This window comes from Stenella coeruleoalba (assembly GCF_951394435.1).
Source record: "Stenella coeruleoalba genome assembly, chromosome: 11".
Classification (NCBI taxonomy): Eukaryota; Metazoa; Chordata; class Mammalia; order Artiodactyla; family Delphinidae; genus Stenella; species Stenella coeruleoalba.
In genome coordinates, this window is record NC_137157.1 from 16,288,924 (window position 1) to 16,307,209 (window position 18,286).

Consider the following 18,286-nt stretch of genomic DNA (forward strand, 5'->3'; position numbering starts at 1 on the left):
TCCCAGGATTGCTTGCTGGAGAATTGACTCACTGTTGCATTTTAGGGATGTGCTTCCCGGACCCTCTGGTCTGATTCTGCCTTTTGTTCAGCTGTGTTGCCTGGCCCTGCAGAGAGCAGCAAGAAACACCAGTGGATGTGCTTTTGAAGATGGGACTGATTTGAATAAGAAAAGACTTGGGGTGGGGACAAGGCGGTGCCGTGTGGCTTGGGTGGCGCCTGCATCTCCGGAGACTCCGATTCAGCCTTCTTTACAGACACCCGCTAAACGCCAGGCGCTGTGCTAAGTGCTTTGTCAGTGTTGCTACCGAGCTTCAGAGTGTGGTCTTTGGGTTTCCCGAGACCCAGCTCTCCTGTTCATTAGTTGTGTGCCCTAGGGCAAGTTACTTCACCTTCCTCAAACTCAGTTTAAATTCACTGAGAAAGCAGAAATACTCTTTTAGTAAGAATTTCATGAATGAGCTGTTGAGAGGATGTTGCCTGGCACACAGTAAGGGCTTGATAACTGGGAATTAGCATGATTACCACTAGCTATTGTTGTGAATTCTCTCCCAGCCTTTCTGGAGTGGGCACTATTATTGCTCCATTTTAAAGATGAGCAAGTTGAGGCTCAATGATTTTGGGACAAGCAGGGATTCAGCACTTGAGAGTTTAGCCAGGTCAAAGAAGACTCAGTGGCAGGGGGCTGGGGGCTGGGTTGGGTGGAATCAGATGCCCTATTACTGTTGTATGGTTTCATAAAGGTCCTTCTTCATACTTGGGGACCATGTCAGCCACAGATCTTTGGCGTATACAGAACACCAGTTACCTGCCAGGCAGTGGAGATGTTGCAATGAATAAAACAGAAACGGTCTCTGTGTGAATGAAGCCTGTAAGTAATGGTGAGCAAGGTTAGGAAAGGGGACCTATATGTGCGTTTCGGGGGCTTATTGCAGGGGGTGGGTGCGGAGGAGGGGGTCAGCTGGAGAAGTTAGTTGCAGACAGTAGGGTGTGGGGGGATCCGGGCAGAGGAAATGACAAGCATAAATGTCCAGGGGCATGGACACACCCAGGCTGCTCCTTAAGTCCCTGTAATGACCACAGACCCCTGCCCCAACCGCCCTGAGGGTAGGCACTGAGTGATGGGTGTGGGTGAGGCCCATGGAGGCAACCGGCCTGATGGGGTGGCAGGAAATTTCCACCTGGGACTGAGCATGCGCCTTGGGGGTTGGGCTGGCAGAGCTGGGTGGGGGCTGTGCCTTTGTAGCTGGAGGTGCTTCTGTGACAACATCCCTGGTAGCAGGTTGGCCGGGCGGTAATTAGCGGGCTGACAAGCATCCAAATGGATTGTGCCGGGAGGGGGGGTGGGGGGGTGGGGAGAGGATGTTGGGGGGGAGTGGAGGGCGATGGGGGGGTCCAGCGGGGGAGGAAGCGGCTGTGGAGCAGGGATAATGGACACTGAGAGCTGAGAGCTTCTCCTTGAAGGAAAAGAAGCTGCTGCTTGTGAGGAGATGATGAATGAGGCCTCTGGGGGTGGGGGCGGGGACAGACTGCAGCCCGGGCTCTTATTCCTTCCCTGTCTGATCCGTCTTTTTTTTTTTTTTTAACATCTTTATTAGAGTATAATTGCTTTACAATGGTGTGTTAGTTTCTGCTTTATAACAAAGTGAATCAGTTATACATATACATATGTCCCCATATCTCTTCCCTCTCTGATCCGTCTTTGCGCTCTAATTGCTATATGCCCGTTTTTCGCCTAAGAGGGATTCTGTCAGTATAAAAATAACCTCTGAGGACTCTTCTCTTTCACTTATCTTTAAAATCACCCATGGTTAAAATATAAAATTTAAAGCCATGCCCTTTAATTTGTGTGTGTGTGTGTTACATGTATCCTACCATCTTAAGAAATTAAAAAACTTTCTTTTTTTCTTTGTTCTGCTTACCTGGATCAGCTAAACTCAGTTGGCTAATTTCCTTTCCCTTTGGAAAACTAATGTTTCTTTGGTCTTTTGTGTCCCTTTTTCATTGGTTCCCAAGGTCAGTGATTCAGTGGCCGCCTGAAGTTAATATTTAAAAGCAATGTTTTCAGTGAATTAAGAAATAACGGGAGAAGAACCGCCCAGGTATGCCTACTCACGTGTGATATCAAATCAAGCTTCAGATATTGGAACAAGGATCGGACTGAATTGGACTGAAAAGTGTCCCCAGCAGGTCTGTGTGAGGACAGCCCCCTGGCGTCAGATGGAAATGAAATCACGCATCGTGCTGTGAAACGGGTCCTAAATTGCCAACACGCTTAGGAGTGGCTGTCACCTCCGCCCCACGCCCCCACCTCAGTTTATTAATAATGCAGCAGTTCTGGGGACTTCACTGTGCTGGGGCCTGCCTCACATGTAAATGTGAATTTAAACCCTCTTTTTTGGGGTGGCAGTTTCAGTCCTGCTGCTAGCTGTGGTTTGGAATTTGGTTAGGAATCCCCACCCAGGGTATGATGTATCCAGGAGTGGAGTGGGAATCAGGACGCTTGTTGCCGTTCCAGTACTGCTGTTAGCTTCGTGAACTTGGGCCTGTACTTTAATCTCCCTGGGACTCGGTTTCCTCATCTGTAAAACGAGGGGGCTGGCATAGAACATTCTGGGGCCCTTGTAGCTCTAACATCTGCCAGTGATGATGTTGCTGGTTATGCCTTCTCGCCCTTCATCATATACACAATCTGATACGATCCCCACAGCAACCTCGTGGGGTCCGTGCTCTTGTCACCTTATTTGCAGATGAGGAAACTGAGGCTGTGACATGTTTGTCTGAGTACCTCCCTGTGCAGGGGGCACCTGGGCCAAGTTCCTGTGACTGATGACAGGGCCAAGGGGCTGAGGCTGGCTTTCTTAGCAGTTCTGGCTGGGGCTCTGCTGGGCTTGGAGCTTGATAAATCGAAGTTGCACAATCCTAAGCTTATTCAAGCTGTGGTATAAACAGTGTCAGAGTGATCAGATGCTACTACTTGAGGCTGTCCAACTTAGAAGTAACCTCAGCCCTCTGATCTGGTCTGTCCTCCCCCCAGAGCTATTGAAACCTGGAAGAAGAGTCATTGAGCTTTAGATTTCTGAGTTGGTGTTGCGTTTGGCTTTCAGGAATGCGAGAGTCCAAAAATAACCCCCTGCTTGGCCACTCGAGTCCCAGCTGAACAAGCCTCGCGTTTTCAGTATTTTTGTGATGCTGGTGTTGCCTGTGTAGCATCTCTTGTGCTACTGGAGACCATTTCCTGCAGGGGGCCTTGGGATGGTTTCTTAAGAGATTTCCAGCGGATCCCCGTAAGAGGGGGCTTCTCACAGCCCCGGCTAGACCCTCTCTCACAGAGCAGGCAGGATGGGGGGCTCCAGAGCTCACCTCCTCTCTCCTCCTCTGGACACATTCACTTTGACCAGGCGTGGGAGCTCCAGGTGGCCTGCAGAGCATGAAGTAACCCATGAGCAGCCAGCTTCCGTGGCCTCCGGGCATCCACAGGCCTGCCTCGGGCTAGGATGAGCCAGATGTCCTCTGGGAACAAACCTTCCCTTTCTCAGGGGCAAATTAATACAGGTCACTGAGTCCCTTCAAGGAAGTAGCTTGTTTTAAATTCCCCTCTTTCTAGATGGGCAGTTCATGAATTTTCCTTAATCATCGAGCATTTAATATGACTGCATAGTATTTAAGTTACAGAAGGAGTGCCATCCCGGCCACATTGACTGTGGTTTAAGGTCAAACTAAAGAGTGCCGCAGAATCACCGGGGAAGCTTGTAAAAAGTGCCCATCCCAGCTTGTCCTCATCCTCGAATTCAATAGGTCTGGGCTGGACCCTGGAATCTGCATTATGGCAGTCAGCATCCCCCTTTCCTCCACAGACGGAGGATCTGATGCAGGTGGTACACCAGCCAGCCTTTGGCCAAGTGCTGTCTCCTGGAATCTAACTGCGTGCTCGGGGTGGGCTTGTCGCTTGCTCTATCATTGCTGCTGGCGCTAACTTTCCATCGGTGCCTGCCCGGTCAGCCCTGGCCACTGTCTCCTGTTTACAAACCTCAGCGCCATACAGGGAATGTAAATCTGCCTGCAGTTTCTTAGTCATTAATTCCACTTCCCTTGTGGCATCGACACATGCAATAATGACATTCTTCGCTCAGCCCTTGAAGGGGGCAGGTCCAGAACAAGGGATGACTGTATCTGTAGATAGAAACATCCCAGGCCCTTCTGAGGACCTCCGAAGTGGGCCCTGGCCCGGTCAAATAAAAATCTGCTTTGCTGTTTCAATTCTGGAGATAGAACACATTTTTCATGGCAGGAGAAAAAAAAAAATCAGGGTCATCTGAGGAAACACCATCTCTTATGGGGAGTTTTGGGAAATCGAGGATTGAGAGCTGATTTACACAGGATTATATGTTCAGAACCTCTTAGAAGGTTAAAAGGCTGGTGGTGGCGAATGGTAGGATAATGTTCTTTGAAGAAAAAGGTCTTTCTTCTATATGCTGTGCTCCCTGGCGTCAGGACGCCTCTCCTCAGAGCCTGCTGATACAACTCTTGGCTTCCAACCTGCTTCTGTCTGAAGAAACATCCACACATTGACATGAATCAACAGGCCAGAGAGGAAGAGGCCCACGGTGGAGCTGCCTTGGGTTTCCATGGGGCTGAACGTTGCATCACGGCAACTTGCTAGAGTGTTGTCCTGAGTTGGCCAGACTCCTCACAAAGAGCTGGGGGGCATTTAATTAATCACGGGCCTTGGCTGCAAGGTGGCCTCCTGGCTGGTGTCACCGTGGTGATGGCCGGGCACAGCCTTTCTAAGTGAAAGCCGTTTGGTGATCCTGGGGAGCTTTGGACCCGTGGGGCCCATGCGGAGCTGTGCCTTTGCCTTGAACTCGGACCATCAACCAGGCCAGAGCAGGAACGCCCTACGCTGGCCTCCAACTTGACTTGGCTAACCATTCATTCCCACTGCAGATGGCCTCTGGGCCTCTTGGTAAGAAAAGGTCCCCTGAGCTGCCTCTGACTCAGTGCCTTGCAGCTCCCATGGAGCCGTGGAACGTGGCCGGGTGTTAGATCACACCTGTGAATGGCAGGGAAGCTGCCAGCTCCCGTTGCTGGGATTAGAACTCAAACTTGTTCTCACTAAGTGATGCTAACGCCGTGTTTTATGGCCCTGTTTCTTCCCTGCTGCTCAGTCCCCGACTCCTGACCTCCCAGGACCTCACATGGGACCCTGTAAAAAACTTCATCTGCTTGGAGGGGGCCCATCACACTGGGCTTTGGGGACTGTTTGGGATCCTTTGAGAGATTCTGTCACCTGCCATGTTTGCTGTCCATCCCAGCTTTTTCCACAGCCTCGAGAATCAGCAGCCTCTGGGCTCAGCCTGCCTGGGTTCAAGTCCTCGCTCCATCTCTTCCAGGCAGTGTGACTTTGGGCAATGTTTATCTCCTCGGTGCCTAGGTGCCCCTGTACGATGGGGTTGTAGTTAGGACTAAATGAGATAAAGTCCACTGGCACATGGTTAACACATACTAGATATTAGTTACTGTTATTATTAAGAATATCGCCGTTGCTTTAAAAATGTTGATCTGTTAGGCCAAAGACAAAGCACTAAGATCTTGCTACTCAAAGTGTGGTCCCTGGGCTGACAGCACTGGTGCATCACCTGGGAGTTTGCTGGAACCCCAGAATCCCAGGCCCCACCTTAGACCTGTGGATTCAGAATCTTCATTTTGACCAGATGTCCAGGACCCCTTTGAGAGGCACTGTTCTGGAACAGCCTCTCTTTAGGCTGACAGATGTCAATCCATGAGCACCGTGGGAGGTGGCTGTGGAGGGAAGAGGGTAGTGATTCTTTTGGTTGGAGCCTCAAATACACACAGTCTGCCCGGAATTTTCTCCACTCCCCAAAGCAGCCCGGGAAGATGGCTGGCTTCCCTGCTCTGTGTAGGCATGCAGGCTGGATATTAAATTTAACCTGTTCTTGCCTCAGTACAAATGTGGGGAAGGGGAGGATGTGTGTGGGAGGAATGGGGAGGGGAGAGGCCCATGTGATGATGTGCTGTGGGCTTGTCACCCCTTTAAACGTGGCCCAAGACCCTGTATCACCGTGTCGTTCTGACAGGCCTCGTTATAGTCACTGCCATTCAGTGAACACCTGAGGGCCAGGCACTGTACTTACTTCTCCTCCTTACAACAGCCCCAAGAGTTAGGACTTGCTGACCCCATTTTACAGATGAGGAAACTGAGACCTGTGAGGTTCAGGTTTGCCTGAGGTCATCCAGCCAGCAAAAGCCTGAGCTTTCATCATACTGTTCTGCTCCCCGTAGCCCTGCCTAGATCCCCGAGCTCTTAACATTCACAACGGCCACGGTGGAAAAGGAAGCCCAGCAGGCTGCAGAGCAGGTAGTTTTGGGTGATTATTCAAAAAAGGAAAAACAACCACTGCAGAAGAGAAGGCTGTTATATTTAGCAAGGGATCAGCATTGGCCGGGCTTTTTGCCTCTTAAACAGTCAGGCACCGCAGGGCAGAATTTGCAGGTCCACAGCCATAAGGTTTAATCATTGAACGATAGGGTGGCCTCATTTATAAGGCACACGGTGATGTCTAGACTTGGGAACACTTAGCAAAGGGGCTGGGCTGTGCATTGGGCTTAAACACCTGAGTTCCCAGCTTCAATCATTTTGAAGGCAGAGTGAAATCTCCCCAGCGCCTGCAGGAACCAACTGGACTTTTTTTTGGAGGGTGTATGATTTCAGACATTTGGTAACCGCTTCCTGCTGGGCCCTTTCCTTACCTCTGTCTTTCTTTGTAGATGTGGGTGAGGATTGAGGAAAACTGGGGAGGAGGTTTGCTCCATAATATCGGGCATCTCTGTGTATCTCTTTGGTAGCCTTTGGCCACTATTGGAAGGAGAAAGGGGAAATGGTCCTGAGGTTGCTTTTCGGGTTCCAGTTGTTCGTCCTCCTGTCTGGTCTCAGACTCAGGAGCCACGGATGCTCATGTGGGCTCAGCTGTTCTGAGCTTCCAGACATTTCTGATGAGGGTACAATTTAAAGACCCAGGAGAGAGATTCTCCTGCCCGTTTTGCACTTTGGGAACAAATGTGGTCTCCATTCCCTAGACCTTCACTTGCTGCCCCACGAGGAAGCAGGAGGAATTTATGGGGTATTGCCTCCGGGTTAAATGTGGCTGACATTTATTAAGCCCTTATCCTGGGCCAGGCATGTTCTAAGCCATTTAATCCTCATAGGGCCCTGTGAGGCAGGTCCTGTATTTTCCTGCTTGACAGATGAGGAAACTGGAGCACAGAGAGGTTTTGCAACCTGCTCAAGGTCACACAGCTGGTGAGTGGTTTTAGCCAGGATTCAAGGCCATGTCCTTAACCATCATGCTGCCTCACCGTGTGCTGGCTCAGTTTATCCTTCAACTTCACAAAGGAGGCACTGCATTACGTTACAGAAGCTGCATTTTTAGATCTCATTCTCCTTTTTAAACAACTCTTCAAAAATGTGACAACCATTTTTAGCTATCTGGCTCCTATGGAAACATCCTGGGAGCTGGATTTGGCCTCAGGCTGAATGTGCATCAAAGAAGCAGGATAATTTCAGACGGTGTGGGAAAGGTGTAGGGAGAGTATAAGGCCAGGAGTGTCCTTATCAGGTAGAGGGGTCAGGGCAGGCCTCCCTAAGGGACCACGGAGCTGAAGCTTGAATGATAAGGATGTAAAGATCCGTGGTGTGTAAAGCACTTATCACAGTGTCTGTACCATATATTAAGTGCGTCGTGAATGCCGCTATTATTTCTATCCTTATTGCTTTCGTGGTTGGCCATTCATTGGATCTATGACCTTGGGTGAGTCATCTCCCGCTCTTGGGAGTTGAACTGAATGTCTCCCCTCTGGCCTTGACAGTTCTCAGTGATTTCTAGCATTTGTCTCCCACCACGCCTTTGAAATAGGGGGCAGAATGAGCCCTCTTTTACACTTGCAATAGAAGATTCATTGTCGGAAGAGGGAAGCTTTTGTGGAGGGACAACCACCATGGCTATTAACATTTATGGAGCCCTTTTAGTCTCCTCAGTGCCGAGCGGGGTGTGATTAGAATGTGGGCACTTTCCTCTTCACACTGGGCTGGAAACATCCCTCTGGCAAAGACACCGTGGGACCGTTGGCCTCTCGCTGCATGGTTGGGGGGATTGACAAGTCCACTTATTTTCTCAACCCCCGGAATGTCACTACCCTCCCCTGACCTTGGATGGTGAAAGAATTTACTTCTATTGTCATTTGACAATAGGGCCTCCCCAAGGCCAAGTTCAGCCTGCTGTATAATCAAAGGGGTAGTTTCACCACTCGGCCCATCTTTAGTTCCTGGAGGAATGTAGGAGTTGGTCCAAGAGCCACCCACATCCTCCATGGCCTGAGTGCGTTCACTGTCGGCTTCCTCCAGAGCAAGCTCCCAGGATCGCAGGCCCTGCTCAGATAAATTAAAGCCTTCAAGTCGTGTCTTTACATTTGACGTAAGCAAAGGCAGGCATTTCTTGCTGCATCCTGAATGGGGCTGTCGTGAGGGCCTGGGGGAGCTGGGGGGCCTGGCACCCTGGTGAAAGGGGGCCTTGAAGCTGGAAGCTCATTCATCTCTGTGCAGCCTCCTTGTCTCCCCAGATGCGTGGTCCATCCACACTCTAGGGAGGGTGCTACCTGCCCCTGGGTTTACAGCAGGGCGTCCTGTGTTTCCTGTTTGCTTTCCCCATTCCTCAATTGCCCACGTTAAGTAGGATGCCAAAGAAATCCTAAGTCACCTTCTTGACGTGCCTGTCTTGGTGGTGCTGTTTGACTGGAGTGGTCCCTCTGTTTTTGCTCCAATTCTACTATCACTTCCCTGGTCTGGCCTCTCATCCACCTAATAACATCAACCCCTGCCCCCCTGCCCTTCTTCCCTCCTTCCCCCTTCCCTCTCTATGTACCTGCCTCCCTGCCCACACTCAGTGTTTTCTCAGGCCTGCCACGCGCCAGGCATGGTTTTAAGCGCTGGAGAGAAAGCAGTGAACAAGATCCCCACTAGTGTAGGGCCAGGTAATGAATGACACCAATACTGATTTAATGACAGCTGGGGAAAGGTCTGCAAAGGAGAAATCCGGGGACCTGCTAGTTGATTTAACCAGCAAAGAGCAAAATCAAGAATAATAAGAGCTTCCTAAGTCTTGTGGCGTCACAGATGGACCGGTTGTATTTTAGAGACATTTCCGTGTATAGCGCTGCACGGGGATCTGGTGCCCAGTCGGAAACTGCAGATGATCACAGGTGTGAGTGCATTCCTGCTGCAGCCGCCCGTGCTTGACCCTGTGATAGGCGAGGTGTGGCCCTGGGCTGCTGCTAACAAGGACTTTTTCCTCCAGAGCCTTTGCAATCCGAGGGGTGGTTTTACTTCCTTTCATCCAGGAAAGGTTGCTAAGGTGAGGGTCGAGGTCACAAGAGGACCAGTTTGGAGGGAACTAAGCAGGCTTTCAGAGCTGGCAGCAAATCGATTGGCAGGTTTCCTTGTTACCCATGGCTAACCCCCTCTGCCAAAGTAGTTTTTGCCCCCCTTAGAGCCAAGGCGGATTAAATTACCAACCAACTTGTTTATGAGCAGAGATGAATTCATTGGCAAACATATTTCTTCCTTATTAGATTCCCATTGTCCTTTAATGTCTTTTTATTTATGTGTTTCTTTTGAGTAATTGCTCTGCGCCTTGGCCCTGGCAACTCTCTGCAGTTTGGATTTGCAGACAACATTGGCACGGAGCTTTTGGAATCAACTGGGGCTGGGCAGGGAGTCTAGCTTAGCTTCCTTGGTTTTACTCTGACTTTTCTCAAGCAGGGCCTTTTGGTCGTATCACTTGCTGTCAAAGGTGCCTTAGTGAGAGGAAGGATGTAGGAAGGATTTGGCTTCTGAGCAATTGCATCAGCATAGCATAAGCCGGAGTCTTAAAACCCAAGGTTTGAGCAGAACTGGCCTTGAGACAGGCCACGCAGGAAAGCCTTTTCTATCCATCACTGCGGCAGCTGTATGGTGGGGCTGAGTGATGCTAATTTCACCTCTCCATGTTTAGTCATCGACACCCTGTAAACCAAGCTCTCCTTTTTTCTTTTTTCAAAGGATCAGGATTCCTAGAGTAAATGAATCTGGCCACGTGAAGCAGCCCTCTGCTTTGTGGGGAAAAAAAAAAAAAAAAGCCACCATCCCAAACCCAGGCTGTTAAAACCTGATGTTTTCTGTTGTCTGGAGAAGGGTGTTTTTGCTATAAATGAAAGATGTGACGGGGGTATTTCGAAGCTGTGTTTTGGTTATTGTCAGTTCTGCCAACAAGTAACATCTGTATTTATTTTCCAAACTCTCCCAATGGCTGATTTGCATCTGTTTAGTTCTCTGAGTAACATTTCATTTCCTGACTTTATAGGTTGCTATAAAATCCATTCGTAAGGACAAAATTAAGGATGAACAAGACATGGTTCACATCAGACGAGAGATTGAGATCATGTCATCCCTCAACCATCCTCATATCATCAGTATTTATGAAGGTCAGTGATTTTTTTTTCACCCCCGTATCAGTTACCATTTCTCATACCATGGGGCCTGCCAAGATTTTTAGGTAATTGCCCTTCTGGGCAGGAGCCAAGTATTTTTTCCTCATGATGCAAAAATAGCTGGGTGTTATCTCTTATTTGGTTACCTTGAGTGCAACCAGACACATGTAGCACAGCGCACTTTGGTGATAAAGTAGCTGTGGCTGGTGACTCCTTCTGTCTTCCCCGTTTCTTGGTGGTTGCTAAGCAACCCACCTTATTGAAAACCACTATGTGAGACAGCCGTGGTTTCTGGAAAATGGCAGTTTTCTGGGTGGCCAAGTAACGGTGGATCTATTGTAAATGTCATTCCCCAGAGCTGATGCTTCAGGGGTGGTGTCATGAGTTATTCAAAGTTAGCCTTTCTGAGTTAGGAATTAACTTCCAGCAGGTCCAAGAAATGCCAAGGAAGAAGAGGGATCTGTTGGTGTGACAGATACTTTGCAGATGCAGTTCGAGTTGTTGGTGTTTATAGAAGGACAGGGAGGGGAAGAGCTTATAAAGGTGCTCATGCTTCAACTCTTTAGTTCCTCATGGGAAGAAATGGAGAGTATAAACTTCCCAGTCTGTCATTTAAAAAAAAATCCTTTAAAAAATTACACAAGCAACATGTGTTTATGGCAGAAATGATTGAAATACAACTGTTAAAATTTTAAAAATAATTTCTGCTCTCTCATTTTGATGAATGGCTCTTTATACATATTTATATTTTTAGTCTACTTTTCTATATCTGTAATGTGGTTTTTATCCAGAGTTAGATCATACTGTTTATACTGGGTTTTAGCTTGATTTTTTTTTCATTTTTTATATCGTGCATCTCTTCCTATATCAATAAATATTCCACTATAAGGACATTTTAAAAGGCTTTATAGTGTTCCATTTATGGACATACCATAATTTATTGGATCTATTTTCTTTTGTCAAATATATAAGTTGTTTTAAATTTCTGGTTATTATAAACAGGGCTTTAAAGACTCTCCTTGTACATCATGTTTACATTCATTTCTGATTATTTTCTTATGAAAAATCCCTAGTCTTGGATTTACTAAGTCTAAACATTTCTGTAGAATATTTTTTAATATATGGTTGAGTCAGAAAAATAAACCTATTTTTAATTTCTGGTCTGTTCATCATAACTTGTACAGTAAGGGCTAAGAGGAAACCAGACGGTGACCCTAAAGTTTTTCTGATATTTCAGTTTTCCTTCTTCTGGTTCCCTGCTGGGTTTTGCTATGCTTTTTTCCCCCTGCTATTTCTGTTTTTGCTCCTCATGTAGAAGTAAATGCTGGTAATATCTTTTATCTTGATTTTTCTAAAGCTCATTTTTGGGACCCTTAGAGATAGGATTTTTAAGGGGGAAATCTGCATTTATTCAGTCACTTATTCATTCCACAAACATCTCTTGCAGTGAGTCTCAAACTGCAGTCCCTGGACCAGAAGCATCAGCATAAATTGGGATTGTTAGAAATGCAGAGTCCCAGGCACTGCCCAGGACCTGCCGTAGATATGTAAACAATATATTCTGGGACCAAGGAGGCCCAAGCTTAGAAGTTTTCATGGAAATATATGGCATCCAAGCTGGGCCTTGAAGGAGGTTTTTGGAGGAAGAATTGACAAAAGTAGAATTCCAGTCTGCTAAAACAAATCTGAATATGCCTGGTAATTGGGGGGAATTTCCAGAAGTGAGAAGTGAGTTGAGATACAAAATGCAGGATGAGAGTGAATTTTATTAAATGTGGAGTGTTTTTGCTCTTTGTGTTGCCATGGAAACCTGAAGGCCATCATGCATAGTGTGGACCAGTGTGGGTCACGTGCTCTGTGTGCAGTTCTGTGAGATTTCTTAGCCTAGAGCTGGAGGCTTCTTTACCAGGAAGCAGAGTTTTAATCCAGCATGAAGTTTCCAGTTCTTTATTTGGGAGACGGGTCTGTGGTCACAGAAGTCTGGCATCAAGAAGCCTACTTCTTTACTAGCATCATGCCCTCCTTGACCTTGGGAATCCTTCAGGCTGAATGGGGAACAGGAGTCTGTCCGCCTTCCAAGGGAAGGCCAGAGATGAACCTCAATGGAAGAACATCCTATTATCAAGGTCAAGGCCTTCGTCCAGCCCCTGCTGGAGGCTTCAAGAAGAGAAGCCCTTGCTCGTAACTTTAAAGATGGGTATCAGCATGAATTAAAGTTCTTTGGGTGACTAGAAATAACTTTCACCAAGGCCTCAGGTGAGAGCTTGGGCTTCAATTCATAAAACCCTTAGAACTGGCTTTAGGGAGTCAGGGAAGAGCTTGAGTTCTCACACCAGACTTGAGACTTTGAGCAGGATGGTGGGCCTTTCAGTGCCTCAATGACTGCACCTATATTGGGATAACAATTCTACCCCCTCCTAGGGTTTGTCAGTAGGATTAAATGAGATGATACATATACTGGTAAGCTCAAAAAGGTCATTGTTATGAAGACCCCATAATCATCCTAAGTAGTTCTTAATCTGGGGTCCATTGACAGGATATTTCATGAGTGAGCTACAGGGGGTCTGTAAATCCTCTGAAATTAAGTATGTGACTATGTTGTCTAAGCCACTGGCTACAGATGGATATTAAAATTAATTGAAATAAAAATTCAGCTCCTCAGACACTTTAGCCACATTTCAAGTAGCTCAACGGCCACATTTGGCTAGTGGCTGCCATATTGGACAGCATCGTAGTTGTGGAAACTGAGGCTCTGGAAGGTTCATGACTCCCTGGGTGTGTTTGTTTGCTAGGGCTGCTACCACAGACTGGGTGGCTTAAACAATAGAAATTTATTTTTTCTTGGATTTGGAGGCTTGAAAGTCCAAGACTAAGGTGTCAGTAGAGTTGGTTTCTTCTAAGGCCTCTCTCCTTGGCTTGTAGACTGCCATTTTCTCCCTGCGTCTTCACATCTGTATGTGTCTGTGTCTAAATTTTTCCTTCTTAGAAGGACACTAATCATTTTGGCTTAGGGCCCACCCTAATGACCTCATTTTAACTTGATTACTTCTTTAAAGACTATCTCCAAATAGGATTGCGTTCTGAGGAACTAGGTGTTAGGACTTCAACATAGGGTTTTTTGTTTGTTTGTTGTTTTGCAGTGGGGCTGGGAATATTCAGCTTATAATACTGGGTACGCTGGCTAGTTGGTGGCCCTGGCACACAGGTCTTCTTACCCCACTTGTTTTTTTCCCTCTGCCAGGCCTCAGCCCTGTATTTCTGACCTTGTGTCTTGTTTTGCTGGCTCTGCAGCCCACCACTGTGCCCCAGGCATCCCCCTCAGCCTGGCCTTTTCCCTCCTTTTCAACCCTGGGGTGTGGCAGGGGCAGTGCAGAGGTAGCAATGCTGGTGGGAACTGAGTCTGTGAGTTAATACCCTGGTCCCTCTGTAGCTCACAAAGTGAAACCTTCTCCCTGGAAGCTGATTGGTCGTTTGATGGGCCAATCAGGAGCCTTAGCTGAGTTCAGACATGTGTTAATTTTCTGAGTGAAAAATCAGTGCCCCGGCATCTAATTGGCTGTTTGGACATTAGCTAAGTGAACTTTACAATTTCTTCTTCAACAAGGACCTTTGTGATTTAAAACAGACACACACACACACACACACACACACACACACACACATACATCCTAGCAAAAGCAGCAGTAGCAATAACAATAATAGCAGCAACATGACAAAGCAATGATGCGCCTAACCCTGTACGTTTAGGACCTCTGGGGTTTCATGTGGGGAATGCACCATTTTGGACTGTACAATCAGGTGATATTGTAATAACTAGTTCCAGAGGAATAATTCATTCATTAAAAAAACTAAGTGCCCACTACGTGCCAGGCCCTGTTCTAGGTACTAGGAATGCAAAGGTGAACAAGGCAGGCTCTGGGCTATGGAGCTGAAATTTAGTGAATAGACAGGCGGACAGATAAGTGACTTTTGAGCTGAGACCTGAATGGAATGAGAAGTGAGCCCTTTGAAGACCTGGGCATTCCAGGCAGAGGGAACAGTATGTGCAGATGCTCAGAGAAAGGAAGCAGCTTGTATTGTGAGAAGTGACAGAGGGCCTCTGAGACTGAGGGACTGAATAGGGTGGCAGGAGAGAGGAAATTGGAGAGGGCCATATTTTGACCACATTGGCTAAAGGAAAGAGTATGGATTTTTTACACCAGGAGTAGGGGGATGCCACTGGTTTTGAGGAAGGAAGTAACATTTTAAAATTAACACTTGAAAGTAATACTAATAATAGCTTGGAGTTATTGAGTGTTTACCCTGTGCTAGGATATGTGTATGTATGATCTCATTTAACCCTTATATCCATGAAAGATGAATTGTTAAGATCCCTATTTTATGGTAAGGAAAATTCAGCTTGTTGGCTAAGTGCATTTTCCAAGGTTATACCAACTAGTAGTAACTGGTGGATCTGAGAGTTGAACTTAGCGACACTCTGAAGCTTGTGCTGCTGATACTAACCAGGTATTTGGTGGTCTGCAGCGACCCCTAATTGGGGGCAAGCCTTGTCCTAAACCCTGTGATACAGATAATTCCTGGCCTTCATAGAGGTTACTGTCTTAAATATGTGAGAGTATTAAATCCCAGCTTGGTGGGTATTTTAGAGAATATTTCTGCATACATGTTAGGAAGAAGCTTGGGTCCCCAGTCCAGTAAATTCATAGGTCAGGTGTTTCCTAAGCTGCAGTTCATGGAAATGTAAGTTATTTGTATATTATTCACAGTACCTGCAGGCTCATAAAACCTGCAGCTTCACTGAATCAGTGCTGCTGTTCACCAGATCTCAAAAATAATTCCTCTTAAATGTTTCTTTCCCAAACCAGATCCTGGGGTTACTCTCCTATTGACACAGTAGGTGAAGGTGATTGACCCTCAAATTTGTCAACTCTGTGTAAACACACCAACCATAACTGGCTTCTAATGCTAAGTAAATAAAAGAGGATAGACATACACCTTCTAGCCTGTGATGCTATAAGGGTAACCTAATCGAGAGAGAAAAGGAAGAAAGAAATCTCTGGCACCATCTTGGGATGGACCCCTGTTTTCAGTCAAAGGAATTCCATTCTCTCAGCAGGGAGGTAATTGACAATAAGGAAAGAACAGCTGAAAAGGAAGTGCCCCGGAGCTTTCAACTTGGTTTGCCTAGGATGGAAGAGATAAAAACGGTTTTTGCCTGGGGGTCTGATTTCAGGACCCAAGTTCAAACATCAAAGACACATTGTCTCACCCCCATTTCCCCTTTGGAAGCCCAGGAGACTCAGTCTGCAAAACCACGACCCAGCATCTTGCTGCAAAACACTTCAGGGAAACAGCGCAGTCCAGCATGTAAAAGCAAAAAGGTGGGGAGTGGGGAGATTGGACCGTGCCTTCACTTTTATGCTCTTGTTTTTTTTTGTTCCTGGAAATCTCTTTTCTTGGTCCTGCAAGATTACATCTTCTCTCTCGGCCCTTTTTTACATTGTGATATGCCAGACTGGCCAGCCTTTTCATCACATCCCCTGTCTTAGGTAAGGGTGAGCCTGGCTTTCTGGGACAAAGTAGGATGGCTATTTGGCATTTGTCAGCTGTGATCTCTTGCCTTTGGGAGAGTCTCTCAAACTTCAGAAACACAGTAGCAAGCAAATGTGTTTCTTTTAATAATCATGTGAGTTTCATGCCCTGGCTCCATGAGCCTTAAACCTGCTGTCCATGAGAAGATGTAAAAGAGTCCATATTCTACTAAATTCTCCGAACTCCTACTGTGGAGACGTTTTGGATGAATTTACTATCAGTTAAAAGCTCCTCCCAGCTTCTTAGAAGCACACATTACAATATGCTTTTTTAAGCTACCTGTGCCTTATGAGATTCCGATAGATCTTTCTGGAAGGGGATCTAGTTCTTGTCTCTTGGTGAAAATCACTGCTTTAAAAATCCAGGCTCTGATGACAGGTATTCCTGCCTTCTCCTCCCTTGCAACTTGTGGCCAGAGGCAATGAGACCAGTGCAAGTTGTTTCCACAGAACTCAGCAGAGGTCCTGGAGTGAGAAACTTTTGCTGCCCCTGGAAGAGAACCCCTTGAGGATGGCAGGATCCTGATAAACTGCCGAATAATACACTTGAGCACGATTCTCAGAGGGTGACCCAGGACCAGAAGCATCAGCATCTCCTGGGCCCCCATCCCAGACCCACTGAATCAGAAACCCTGCAAGTGGACCTGACGTTCTGTGTGATAACCAGCCCTCCAGGTGACTCTGATGCACTCAAGTTTGAGAAGCACCATATTAGAAAAACCCCTGCTTAGTAGGTTAGAAACTAAAGCAGGGCTTCATTGCGAGCGTCAGTGATTTGGAAATACCTACAATGGAAGCGGTTAACATTTTTCTTCTCTGGCTCAATCCAGAGTTTTCAGGCAGCAGGCAAATCCTGATTTAGGCTCTTTCGAAGCCAAGGGACAGCTGATTTGATCTAACAAGGTCTGTGGGTCACTGATACTACCCCGTGTTCTTATTCATTTGCTTACTTAATCATTCATTCATTCATTCATTCATTTTACGAAGATGTATTGAGCACCTATATGCCAGGTACTGGTCTAGCAGGGTGAATATGTAGGCATTGTCCAAATGGGCTTAGATTTGAATTAATCAATTGCTTTGCCAATTGCTACTGTGTGACCTTGGGGTAGTGACTTACCCCCTCTGAGGCTTGGTTCCCTTAGCTATAAAATGGGGTCAATAGCTAGCTACTTTATAGATAAGATTGTGAGGATTAAGATAATGAATAAAATGGCTAAGCTTGGTCCCAGATACACACTCAATAAACCATACTGATCATTCTTGATGTGATGTGAGTTAGAGATCTGAGAGGTCCTTTCTGGCTGGAATAGAAACCTCTGTTGGGAGGTGGTAGCAGAGAAGGTTGAGGCCAGATTGTCCATTTCAGTGATTCTGAACTCTGGATGCACATTAGAACCTCATGGGGCATCTGCAAGAAGAAATGCTGATGCCTGGGCCTCACCCCTAGGGACTTCAATTTATTTGGCCAGTCTGAGAAAGATGGGCTTGATCCTCCAACCAGGAGGAAGTGAGCCCTGCTCTAGAAACTTGTCTTGGTCCGATCATTTGTCATCAGTGGATTCCAGAGCAGAACATGTGTCTGGCAGCTGTCACCAGTGAGCCGTGGGCGATACCTTTGGGCTTGGGTTTCCTTCCTCAGCCATTTGGTTGCTGCCCTCATCAGGGACTCAGAGCCCCATGAAACAGTTTGTTGAACTTGGCAAAGTGGTGTATTATGCTTGTGTTTACTCTTCTGAACCCATGGCGAATTGCTGAGCATTTTAACACACTCCCTCTGCTGTCAGATTCACAAGTTCCACATGAAGTCTCTTCAGACTGCATCCAAATGAAGGACCCACCCGTTAATCACACAGCTCCAGAGAGTTTTCTTCACTTATAATCAGACAAACAAGCTCTTGGGCTGTGAATCTGTCCAGTCACGTTTCTAATGAGTTTCCTATGAAGTTAGCTATTTGACCTTCAAGTGTATTATTTTCATTGTTTTCATTTGATTACACCCAAGTCATTTTTCTAGAGGCTGGAGATTAGAAATAAAACAACCCAACACGAATGCTACTCCCTGGCTGTCCTGCCTCGCCCTCTTGGGTTTCCTGGAATTCAATATTTTCTAGTGCCTCAAATAACACCACTAGTACTTGAAGCTGATTTTTA

General features: G+C 46.8%; 1 protein-coding gene across 1 annotated transcript in view; it reads left to right on the top strand.

Moving 5' to 3' along the window:
- NUAK1 (NUAK family kinase 1) overlaps positions 1 to 18,286 on the top strand; it is a gene marked incomplete at its 3' end in the record, with an annotated part of 65,780 nt that overhangs the window by 19,856 nt on the left and 27,638 nt on the right. The window contains exon 2 of the mRNA XM_079937060.1: positions 10,415 to 10,535. Within this exon, the coding sequence (XP_079793186.1) occupies positions 10,415 to 10,535 (121 nt within the window). The remainder of the gene's footprint in view (positions 1 to 10,414; positions 10,536 to 18,286) is intronic.